A 12,307-nucleotide genomic window follows, 5' to 3' on the forward strand; every position below is an offset into this window, starting at 1 on the left:
CACAGATAAGTCACAGGAAGGTCACTGGAAGCACTGGATTGGGAGGGATACTGGGCAGGAGAACATCCAGACCCTTCTGAGAGTGGAGGGAGTTCCCCAAGCCATGAAGTGTCCACACAGCTCACGTGATGGCCCTGAGCAGTGCCTGTCATTGCACAAAAAGCCTCAGGTAGAGAGGAGACTGTGCAGCTGTTGCTAAAAAGAGCACTCCTGACACACCTCACCTGGAGGGAAATGAGTGGTGTCCAAGGGGAGGAGGCTTCTCTAGGACCCCCATAGCTGGGGCTCTCAGGAGGAGCTGCTTGGTGAGGAGGCTCAGGACTGGGGTCAAGTTCCCTCCTCCCTCTGCACCTGCTCCTGGGCTGACCTGAGCTCCTGTGTGCTGAGCGCCCCCTGCTGGCCATGGGAACCCTGCAGGAGGTTTGTGTCTGGGCTCACACTGAGGTCCCCTCACTGTGGCTCTGGCACAGTAATAGGTGGCCGTGTCCTCAGTGGTCAGGGAGCTCAGCTGCAGGGAGAACTGGTTCTTGGACGTGTCTCTGGAGATGGACACTCGGCTCTTGAGGGATGGGCTGTAGTAAGTGCTACCACTACTACATATCTCCCCTATCCACTCCAGCCCCTTTCCTGGGGACTGACGGATCCACTCCCAGCAGTAACCACTGGTGGTGATGGAGAATCCAGAGACAGCACAGGTGAGGGACAGGGTCTGTGAGGGCTTCACCAGGCCAGGTCCTGACTCCTGCAGCTGCACCTGGCACAGGACACCTGGGGACAAGGACAGTCACACCCTGTCAGTCACCTGCAGTTACAACCTCCCCATGGACCCAGGTCTGACACTGGGGACACTCACCTTGGGGAACTGTGACCAGGCACAGGACAAGACCCAGCAGCCTCATCTTCTAGACCACACCTGCCTTCCCAGAGACCTCAGCCCTGTCTGAGCAGAGAGCTGGGAGCTCCCACAGCCCAGAGGGCCTTTGAACCCAGAGCAGGAGGAGGGATTTGCATGTGGGTGAGGCTCTTCTGATATCTGGAGAGGCTGAGGTCAGGCTGCCCAGGTCCTCTGTGCTCCTGAGATGTGTCCCTGTCTTGAACCCAGGTGGAGCTTTACCTGTGAGAGGAGAGCAGGTGGTTTCAGGGGTGCTGGAAGGCTGTCAGAGGGGGAGCCCACCCTCCTGAGCCCAGCCCTGCCTCCTCCAAGCCCTTCCTCCCTGCACCTGGGAGGGTGTCAGAGTGGCAGGAACGTGCCCAGCATGCAAGAGGCCCAGGTCCACCTCCCAGCCCTGAAGGAGAAGCCCTCAGTGATGACTGAACAGAGCCCAGGGCTGAGGATGGGGTTCCCCACATCCAGGAGAAGAGCCCCCCATTGTTCTCAGGACTAGTTCTTCTCTTTCATCTCTGTGAGATTTGGGGGCTGCAGACTGAGCAGGAGAGGAGGGAGCAGGGTCTCAGGAGGGCAGGGGCTTCCTGCTGTGTGCCCACTGCCCTCCCCACCCTGTGCCCTGCTTGTCCTCCTGACTGTCCAGCCAATGCCTGTGGACAGCAGTGGGTGGGAATCTGCCCTGAGCTCCTCCCCTCACCTGTCCTGCCCTCTGGTCTCCACCAGGAGAGGACAGGATGGAGGTGCTGGGCCAGGGGAGAGTCCTGGGAGCAGAGGCAGCTCTCAGCTGCAGCCTGAGGCTGAGAGTCCCTGAGTGCCCCAGAGCAGCAGAGCCAGGCTGACAGCAGACAGGACGGCATGCAGGGCAGGCTGGGTGAGGGAGGAGGCCCAGTCCCCTTCCCTGTGCAGCATCCCTGCAGTGAGACCTGCCTTGCCCACAGCCCAGCATTTGGAGAGAACAGTGGACACTGTCTTTAGTGAGGTGGGGTCACTGAGAGGGCAGGTGTAGTTGCTGACCTCCTGATGAGGTTCAGGAATTGACCTCCTGCCTAACTGAGTGAGCACAGCACACTAATAAGACATGTGGGCTCCTCTCCTTGTTCCCTGTGGTGTTGACCATGAACTCCCTGCAAACACTGAGCCTGCCCCCCACCTCGTGGTCCTGGGGTGGCTCAAGTAAGACCTGATGTTCTCCCTGTTTTCACCACCTGCATATCCATGTGTGCCCCTAAGTGAAGTTTCAAAGTCCTAGCAAATCATATGATTAGAAAGCTGTTCTTCTAGTCAGACCACATAACCTGGTAAGTTTTCTAGGCCTAATAAACAGGAGACACCTTCGGATGATCCCACACTCTGACCTGGGTGTCACTGAACCCTCCATGTAACAGTCTTCCCCACCTCACCTTTCCCATCTGTGTCAGGGCTTCAGTTTGCTTTCATCATTCAGCAAAATATGTTGGTGAAAATCAGAAAGTTACTGGAAGTATGATATGGCCATAAAAAACCCTTTTAATATCATATCAAAATTTTGACATTGTTTTGTCACTTAACAAAATTCTGAGAACACAGAGGAGGACAAGCTTCCCTTGGGTCATGACTTAGGAGGTTGGCGTGCAAGGTGGCAAGTCCTTAGCTCTGGCCAGGGAGGGAGAACACCATGGCAGAAGGGCGTGGAGGAGGACAGCAGCTCAGGACATGGCCACCAGGAACCAGGTGAGCTCCATCCAATAGGGCCACAGTGTGTCCCCCAAAGGCACACCTCAGTGATCCAAGTATTCCAGCTACCCCCCACCTACCTACAGTGGCTGCAAGTCAATCCATGTTAGTGGATTAATCCACTTTAGATTGAGCTCTGGTAATCTAGTCCTCTCTCCTTTGTCTCACACGTCAGCTTGTGGGCCACCTCATATGTGAACCATGACAGCAAATTCCTGGTCCTGGTAATCCTTCCACCTGGTCAGGTTCCAGGAGATTTAATCACCTCATTCACATTGACATAAAGATCCCAGGGAAATAACCAACGGTGTGAGAGGCTCATGTGCAGGGAGGGGCGAGGTGTGTCCAGGCTGTTGCTGTCCAGGACCAGCACTGTGTCTGCCAAGGACATGTCACACATGCAGCTGTCAATCATCCTTCACCCCTGATAGCGGATACCTGTGCTGTTCTAGCCAGTGAGACCCCAACAGCCCTCAGTACAGTTTGGGAACTTCTGGGAAACAGGCCCCAGCAGTGGTGGGGACAGAGCAGAGCCAGCCTGGGCTCCACACAAGGCTCCACTGCACAGAGCCATGCAGGGACCCCACCAGGGTCCTGGGAAGCAGCTGGCTGGCTCTTCCCTTCACCCTCCCTCCCCAGCTGTGTGCTGGTCAGGGAGGAACTGTCCATCCACCTGCAGACACAGGACACAGCTGGCCATAAGTCCACACTTGTACAAAGGAGGGAAGAGCCCTGGGCCCTCCCTGAGTGGCAGGGCATGCTGAGAGCAGGGCCAGCTGTAAGGGCCACACACCTTTCCCAGGACCCCAGGTGGCATTGCAGGAACCTCTAACCCCTAACAAGGTCCCCAGGGCAGCTGAGCAGGCCCTGAGCAGCCACTGCACAGAGTCCCTGTGGAGGTGCAAAGCCAGCCCTGGGTGCTGAGAGCATCTCGCCCTTGTCCCCAGGTGCTGCCTGCCCTGTGCTGTCCTCTAATCTGACAGCCACCTCTGCACTCATGGGGCCTGCTGCACTGCTGACCTGGGCCTGCGGGAGGGCCACCCCAGGCAGCCCTTGGGGACAGATGGGCTGCACCTCTGCTGCTCTGCCAGCAGCCCCTCAGCTGTCCAGGCTGCCAGAGTGGCCCCAGCACCATGCAGCCCCCAGGACTGTGAGGCCCAGCTGCTCCAGGAACACCTGACCAAGGTGCAGTGAATGCACTCCTCAGGTGGAAAGAACAAGGAGCCTGTGGGACTCTTCAGCCTCCATTTAGGAAAGAATTATTTATGTTATGGGTGACACAGAGGGGGGAGAATGAAAGACATAATACCTGCTCACCAGGTGTTTCTGAATCCTTAGGAATACAAGTGGTCATGAGGCCACCTCTATATTTTTCCCTGACCACAGGGGGACATGCAGGAGCAGATGCATGCATTTCCAGAACTGTGTACCCTGCCCAGCTGAGCCTAGGAGCAGCAAACAGCCTGAGCAGAGATGTGACAAACACACAGGTCACATCATGAATCAATAACCAGGAAAGACAAAGTCAAGGGCAGATGGCTTCACCACAGGAGCATATGAATGATTAAGGACAGCCAATGCCACTCTAACTGAATTAGGTAGGTTAGTTTTATACATGCAGATGTTATCCACTGGGACAGGCCAAATGGGGATGCTGTAACAGATCAGGGATTACCTCTGTAGAAAGGCAAGCTTGGGGATCAGGTAATACATCAGATAGTATCCACTGGGGACAGGGCCAGTGTGTAGATGGGTTATGAGGCCAGATAGTATCCACTGTGGACAGGACCAGCGTAGGGAAGGAGTAAGTGTTCAGATAACCTCCACTGGGTACAGGCCAGCATGGGGTAACAGGTCAGATGTCATCTACTGTGGACTTACCAGCACGGGGATGGAGGGACAGGTCAGATATTATCCACTGGGGAAAGGGCAGCATGTTAAAAGAGTAGCAGGTAGATATTATCCACTGGCGACAGTCAAGTGTCGGATGGTGTAACATCTCTGGTATCAAGCCCTGTGCACAGGTTTAGCATGCAGAGGCAGCAATATGTTATATATTATCCACTTGAGATAGAGTGAGCACGGGGTGGGTAACAGGTCACACAGAACCAACTGGGGACAGGGAGAGCATGTGGATGGAGGAACCTGTCAGATATTGTCCCCGGGGTCTGGGCCACCATTGGGATGGAGGAACAGGTCAGATATTATCCACTGGGACAGGTTCAACATGGGGATATATTAACTTTTCATATAGGGATTGGGTCGTTGTCTAGAAATCCCCTGAACCATCCTAGCAGTGCCCGAGAGGTTATGCCCTTGTCCAGGGAAGATCTGTGGTCAACTGCCATGGCTGGCATCTCCTGGGCCCAAGATCTCATGGGAAAACAAGGTCTTGAAGGATTTGCCCAGGAGAGAAGCAACACTGGCTCTTCATGAAGAAGATGAAATGGTCAACTTTCCAGCAGAAGCTCTGACGGGCTGCACCCTACAGGGGCTGGTGTGGATGAAGAAAGCTTGGAGTCTGTGCACAGTGGGTCTTCAGCCAGGAAGACAATGGAATGACAGCATTTGCTGGGAAACAGATGGAACTGGGACCATGAAGCTGATGATGGAGGCCAGACGCAGAAGCCAAGGGCCAATTTTCTCTCCCAATTGAGGAAGCTGGAGAAGAGGGAGAGGAGAGGAGAGTGATGTGGACAGAGAAGGAGATCAGTGGGTCCAGGAAGGGCCTGCGGGTGGGCAGAGGGGTGAAGGGAGGAGAGCAGAAGGGAACTCACCATCTATGCTGTGAGCTGATGTGAAGGGGCACAGTGAACTCCACCTTCATGAACATCCATGAACCTCCAACTCAGACATGTGCAACACATAGAAGAAAGACCACAGAGCCCAGGAGGGGAGCAGGGAGGGAGAAGGGCAGGAAGGGGAAGGGCTGCCCACAGAAATGGGGGTCCTGATCCAGGTCTGAATCACTATGGAAACCAACTCCAGTGCTCTGTTTCCCTACAGTGCACCCACAGTTATAAATACCACAGGAGAGAGTCAGAGGACACAGCCACAGCTGTGGGGCCAGCAGCCCTGCTCCTGCTTCATGGGCCAGAGGTCATGGTGAGGGCCCGGGCCTCTTCCAAGTGCTGAGGATGACCAGGAAGGAGGATTACCAGGAAGGAGGATGATCCTCATCAACCTGGACAAGTGATGCGGTCCCTGCTGTTTCTACTTGGGGGACCTGTTACCCTCTGTCCTTCTGATGTATTGATATGGAGGGGGCCATGTGTGCCCTACATCTGTCCCTCAACTTGAGTGTGGAAGCAGGTAAGTCCTGTTCACTTCCCTGGCAGTTGTACAAAAAGAAACTTAAAAGTTTATGAGAAAAATTGTTTAGGAGGGAGACTATGGCCACAGGACCAAGGAGAGAACTTGACTGACCCTAATAACCCCTGGTGTTTCGAGTCCCCTAGACTGTGTCCTGATTGCCCTGGTGAGGGCTTCCACAGCAGAGAGCTCTTGGGTGTGCTGGTCATGGTGGTGGTTATTTTTTAGCCAAGAGCCCAGCAGGGCAGTGATGGAGAACATCTGAGTCACCCTCTTAGCAGCTCCTGGCACAAGGGTTATCTCACACTCCCTCCCTGGATGTCCATCAGCTATCCCCTCTGCCCCTCCCAGGACTACTGTGGAAAAATCAGGGCAGGGCCACCTGGAGTCTCAGGCAGGACCTGGGCAGTCAGGCTCCTGTTCTCAGGTGTCAGGTCTGGGGTGGGTGGACTTTGCTGAAGACAGGGCTTACTGACTGGGCTGGTCAGAGGGCCCCATGCCACCCCCTAGGGCTCAGCTAATGTGCAGACCCAGCCTGGCTGGCTGTCCCTCTGAAGGAACCTCGCCTAATCCTCAGCCCCACACCTTCCATTTACAAGCAGCAAAAGTGCCAGGGGACCAGTGCTGACTCTCAGAGAGTCCAGGAGGACCATGAGCCTGGGGTTGATCAGGGGTCCAGGGCACCCACCCTGGACTGTCTGGGTGCTTGTTCTACAGAGAATCCTGAGGGTGGTCCTAATCTGTAAATCTCACTGAAATCCCTCTGAGTTAATGGAAAATACTCACCAGTGTCCTCTGAGCTTCCTCACCTCTGACCCTGACAGTCAGAGTGACACAGAGCAGTCACTTCGGCGTCAATAATGCTACTCTGCATGTTGTTCATGTGAAAATGCTCCTGTGTCAAAGTGTGCAGTGCAGGGACCCAGGGGAATCAGAGTGGGAGATAGGACACCCTGTCTTGTCCTGAGCTGAGTGGAACTGTTTCCAGGATGTCTCACTTCAGTATGGTGGTGGCTTTGGGTTTCTCATATGCAGCCTTTACGAGGTTGAGGTCAGGCCCTTGTATGTCTAGCTTCTCCAGTCCTTTAAACATGAGGGGTTCTGGCCTCCTCAAATGCTGTTCCTGTACCTGTTGATGTGATGGTGTGACCCTTGTACTCACCTCTATTCATGTGGTGACTCACAGATGGATATGACATTATTGATCTGTATGTTGAGCCAACCTCCTGACCCTGTGGAGAAACCCACTGATCATGGTCCCCACCTTCTCGTGTGTCCTTGAGTGCAGGGTGCCAATATTTTATTAAGGAATCTCTCATCTCTGTCCACCAGTGATGTTGGTCTGAAGTCTTCTCTCTGGATGTCTCTATGTCTGGTTTTGGTATCCGGGTGTTACTGGCTTCACAGAAGGATTTTTTCAGTGTTTCCTTCTTTTTCATTTCATGGAACAACATGAGGAGGTGGGCCTCATCTCTTTGTTAAAGTCTCTTAGAATCAACTGCAAATCATTCTGCTTCTGGGCTCTTCTCTTGTGGAAGGTCTTTAATGGCTGTTCAGCTTCATTGCTTCATAGTTTTCTGTTTGAGATTTGTAGATTCTTATGCTTCAATTTGTCTAGATCACGTGAATTTAGAATTTTTGTCAATCTCTTCACGGTTTTCTAGTTTACTTGTGGATATTTTTTAAATAGTTTCCAATCTTCTGGATTTCAGTAGCAATGTCTTTTGTTTTATCTCTAATTTTGTTGATTGGGTCTTCTGCTTTTGGTTTTCTTCAGTTGGTCAAGGGCTTTCAATCTACTTTATGTTTTCTAGGAAACATCTCTTTTTTTTATTTTAAACTTTGTATTGTGTACATAGTCCCAAAAATCTCTAACCAGGGCCATGAGGCAAGACAAAGAAATTAAACTGTTAGAAAGGATAGAAAGAAGTCTCAATATGCTGCTTGGTGGTGATGTGATTCAATATCTAGGAGAACAAAAATCTCCACCAGAAGGCTTCTAGGTTTGATAAACACCTGTAGCAATAGAGCTAAATACATTATGAATAGATAAATAACCCACTTTCCTGTATTCCAAAATGAGTCATCTGAAAAAATAAATCAAGGAAATGTTCTCATTCTAAATGACCTTTAAAAAAACTTGGGAAAAATATTCAAGTGGGGAGGTGAAAGATCTCTACAATGGAAATAGTGAATAACTCAGGGAGAATTTGAAGAACATAGAGATGGAAAGGCCTCCCATATTCTGGTATCATCAGAATTAATAATATCATATTGCCAAACTACCTCAAATGTCACACAGATTCAGTGAAATCTCCAACAAATACCAACAACCTTCTTAGAAGAACAAGACAAGTGTCCTAGTTTTTGTGAGGAGAAGTCACAAACACACAGTAGGCAAAGTGCTTAAGCAGGAAGAGTGAACCTGGAGATATGACAACCTGTGACCTCCAATTACTTGACAGAGCTGCAGTAACTGAACCAGCATGGCACTGTCACCAAAGCAGACATGGAGACCAAGGGGACAGAGTAGGAGGTACAGAGACAGACCAACCTAAGTGCACTGATCTGGCACTTGACAGAGTTTCCAAAATCATGTTGCAGAAATTACAGGCTTTTCAAGAGAGAGTGCTGGGAAAACTGAATATCAATATGTAAAGGAATATAATAGTTCACTATCTCTCACCCTGTAAAACATCAACTCAAAATTAATAAAAAATTAACTAATTAGACTGGACACTCTGCAAGAACTAGAATCAAATATTGCACCAACCCTCCTCTGTATTGACACAGACACCGACTTCCTCAACCACATCACTAAAGTGCAAGGATCAAAACCAGGAATCAGTAAGCAGAACAGTGTCAAATTAAAACCTTCAGCACAGCAATGGAATCCAGCGACAGTGTGAGGAGAGAGCCTTCATAATGAGAGATAATTGTCACCTGCTTTGTAGATAGGGCACTAATATGAAGAACCCAAAATACTTAAAAGACCAGACCAAATAACCCAATAAATAAATGGGAAATACCTAAAGGGACATTCCTCAAAATAAGAAATGTAAATGGCCAACAAATATAGGAAAACATTTTCAATAATCCTAGCAATCAGGCAATGTAAATTGAAACTGGATTGAGAATTCATCTCAGTCCAATCAGAAGGCGATCATCAAGAACAGAGGTAATAACAAATGTCAGCAAAGATGTGGGAAAGAGGTGTACGGATGTGCTATTGCTGGGACTTCAAATTAGTGCTGCCATTCTAGAAAGCAGAATGGACATTTCATGAAGACCAGGAATGGAGCCACGGTGTGACCCAGCTACCACTCCCCAGTATTTATCCAAAAGACCCAAGATCAGCACAGCACAGCTATCTAGCCACATCAGTGTTTACACCAGTGGGCCTGAAAAGAGCCATATTACATAACTTTCCCAGATGTCCATCAACAGATGAGTGGATAAAGGGAAGGTGGTGTATACACAGAACAGTGTTTAACTCAGCCACAGGGAAGAGAGAAAATATGGCATTTCCTGGTCAATGGATGGAACTGGAGAATATCAAGTTTATTAACCCAGATTCAGAGGGAGAAATGTCAAGTGTTTAATCTCAAATGTGAATTGCAGATCAAAAAAGGGGAAAAGTTCTGGAAGGAGTCCCCTGGAAACAGAAGAGGGAGCAGGAGGAGAGGAAGGGGATCAAGGGTGAGGTAGGGGAACAGAAATGGGACAAGCAGTGGAATGACACTGACGAAGCATTCCTGTGTCCTATGTGAGGATGGCACAGTGGATGTCCCCTTTATGTGCTCTAAGAGGCACTAATGAGACCAAATTATAGAAAAGATCTGTCAAGAAAAAAAAGGGAAAAAGGATCAGGAGGGAGGGGTAGAGAGGAGGGAGGGAAAGGAAGATGGCAGGGGACAGAAATGAAGAAATTATGTCCCATGATTGTGTAGCTGTGTCCAATTGAAATGCAGTATTATTTATAATTATGGTGCAACAATGAAAAGAGAAAGTACAAATTAAAAACCCCAATTTTTCTCTTTAGAACTCTCTGGATATAAGTTTCCAGAGACGTAAGAAATTAGTAGGAAACTTATGTCCAGAGAGCTCCCCTAGAAAGCTGGATCATGGAGAGGAGAGGCCCCCAGAAGGAGGAAAGTCAGCCCTACCCCCTCTGCACCTGCCCCTGGGTGACCCTTAGCTCCCTGTGTGCTGAGCGCCCCCTGCTGGACCTGGGCTCGGTGCAGGAGGTTTGTGTCTGGGCTCACACTGAGGTCCCCTCACTGTGTCTCTAGCACAGTAATAGGTGGCTGTGTCCTCGGTTCTCAGACTGCTCATTTGCAGGCAAAGGGTGTTCTTGGAGTTGTCTCTAGAGATGGTGAATTGGTCTTTTACAGATGCAGCATATTCCATGGTGTAACCATTAGCTTTGTTTCTTATAAGAGCCCCTTCCATGGAGCCTGGGGGAACCAGTGAATGCTATAGTCACTGAAGGTGAATCCAGAGGCTGCACAGGAGGGTCGCAGGGAACCCCCAGGCTGCACCAGGCCTCCCCCAGACTCCACCAGCTGCACCTCACACTGGACACCTGCAAACACAGAGGCAGCCTGGTCAGGACACTGTCACTCATCCACTCTTCCTCTCACTCCTGTCCACTCACACACTCAGGGTCTCTGGTTCTCCATTCGTTACCTTTAAAAACAGCCACCAGGAAAACCCAGCTGAGCACACTCTCCATGGTGAGCAGCTGTGTTCAGTCCTGATCCCTGAGTGGGCTGAGCTGGGAGTCCAGGGCTGGGCTCCTGTGCAGAGCTGCAGGGTCAGGTGGGCTGGTTTTCATGAGCAGAGGGAGGTCCTATTTGCATGTCCTCCTGCTGTATAGCAGCTCTAGGTGGAGCTCAGGTAGAGCAGTTCTGAGAGCAGATGGGAGTGTCATGGACCTGCATGGCACTGCTTTAAGGAAGGTAGAACTTTTTTGTGATCTTTTCCCTTTTCAGTTATTCTCTCTTCATTTATTTTTACAAGCTCACTAAAATATATAATTGAGGTGTTAACTCCCTGGTACAGATTTAAAATCACACAGAAGCATGAGTACTGGTTCACTGTCCAACAGCTCATGTGTGGTGAGAGTGACTGGTTACCTGGTCTTTTGCTCTCATCCTGGACATGACTGCTGCCCTGACCCTCCTCCAGCTCCCAGGTGCACACACCTGGTGAGGTCCTAAGAATGGTCCTGCATTGGAAATGTGCTGTGTGTCTTCTCCCCTCTGCTGCCACCTGCTCTCCAGGGAGGCATCCAGCTGAGGGCCTCAGAGGCTCCCTGCAGGGGGAAGGCTGTGCCTCCCTGTGAGGGCCTCCTTCAGCTCAGGAGCATCCAGTTGGCACAGAGCCCTCAGGTCCACATGCTGCTGCCATCTGTGGTGGGCCCTGGTCCCTAGTGTGGGCAGAGAGAAACCCAGCCTCTGTCCTCACTTTCACTTGGAATGAGCTGAGTCCACAGGGTTTCCTGTATATCCCCCTCTTTTGAGGGTCCTTGGAGAAGGACCAGCCAGTGTTCCCATGGGCTTTCTCTGTCTAATCTGTCATCTGTGATCCAGACTCCCCGTCACAAAGACCTGGGGGAAGCAGGGACTCTCTCTATCAATCAAGTGTCTTGGAATCCTCCTCGAGGCACAGCCACATGCCCTCATTACTGCTGCCCTGTCACTCTTCACATGTCCACATGGTCCCAGAATGTAGAGGAAAACTGACACCCTGTTCCTGGCCACCTGGATTCCCCCAGGGCTGATAGAGACTTCTTGGCACCCTGAGTCCCAGTGGGACCCCAGCACCACTCAGAGGTCCAGCTCCATCTGCCTCTCTTTGCCTCCTGCCTCCTGCCATGTGGTGCTGCAGCCTCAGGAGCCCTGGTCAGGAGCAGCACCTGGATGTTTGCACCCTGGTCTCCAGAACCTGCTGCAGCACAGCTCTCTCCTTGTGAACCCTCAGGAGCTGCTCAGAGCAGCACAGACTGGACTCAGCCACACTGGTACTGGGGCCTGAGGTGGTCATAGTGAGCATCTAAAGGTGTGGACACAGCCCTGGGACTGGTTGAGGGTTGGTCTGAGCCAACTCTGATCTGGGAGCTGGAGAAGTCACCAAGGAACCAACCTGGCAGCACCCGTGAAGCTCACCCTGCAGCACACAGGTGCTAGAGTGTGGAGGTGGGTCGTCAACCACCTACATTTCAGGGGGTGCCCTGGGTAGGCCTCAGTTCAGGCAGAACTTTGTAGGTGTGGCCCCTACAGTCCCCATATGCTGTGCTAGTGGATCCTGGGAGCATGACCTTTAAGGCCCAGCAGTGTTGGTCTGCCAGCTGCAGGGCCAGTGTGGAGAGCAGCATTCAGGGAGCCCACCATG

General features: G+C 51.3%; 1 pseudogene and 1 gene segment (V, D, J or C); both read right to left on the minus strand.

The window, feature by feature from the left end:
- Positions 1 to 220: 220 nt before the first annotated feature.
- Positions 221 to 967, minus strand: LOC124098395 (immunoglobulin heavy variable 4-38-2-like). The segment is given in 2 exon segments: positions 221 to 768; positions 854 to 967. Coding segments are annotated over 2 exon segments (594 nt in total).
- Positions 968 to 5,685: 4,718 nt separating this feature from the next.
- Positions 5,686 to 10,710, minus strand: LOC124098396 (immunoglobulin heavy variable 3-72-like; annotated as a pseudogene).
- Positions 10,711 to 12,307: the final 1,597 nt, after the last annotated feature.

Source organism: Marmota monax, unplaced genomic scaffold, assembly GCF_021218885.2.
Source record: "Marmota monax isolate L192 unplaced genomic scaffold, Marmota_monax_Labrador192_F-V1.1 WCK01_AAM20220418_F8-fsc00395, whole genome shotgun sequence".
NCBI lineage: Eukaryota > Metazoa > Chordata > Mammalia > Rodentia > Sciuridae > Marmota > Marmota monax.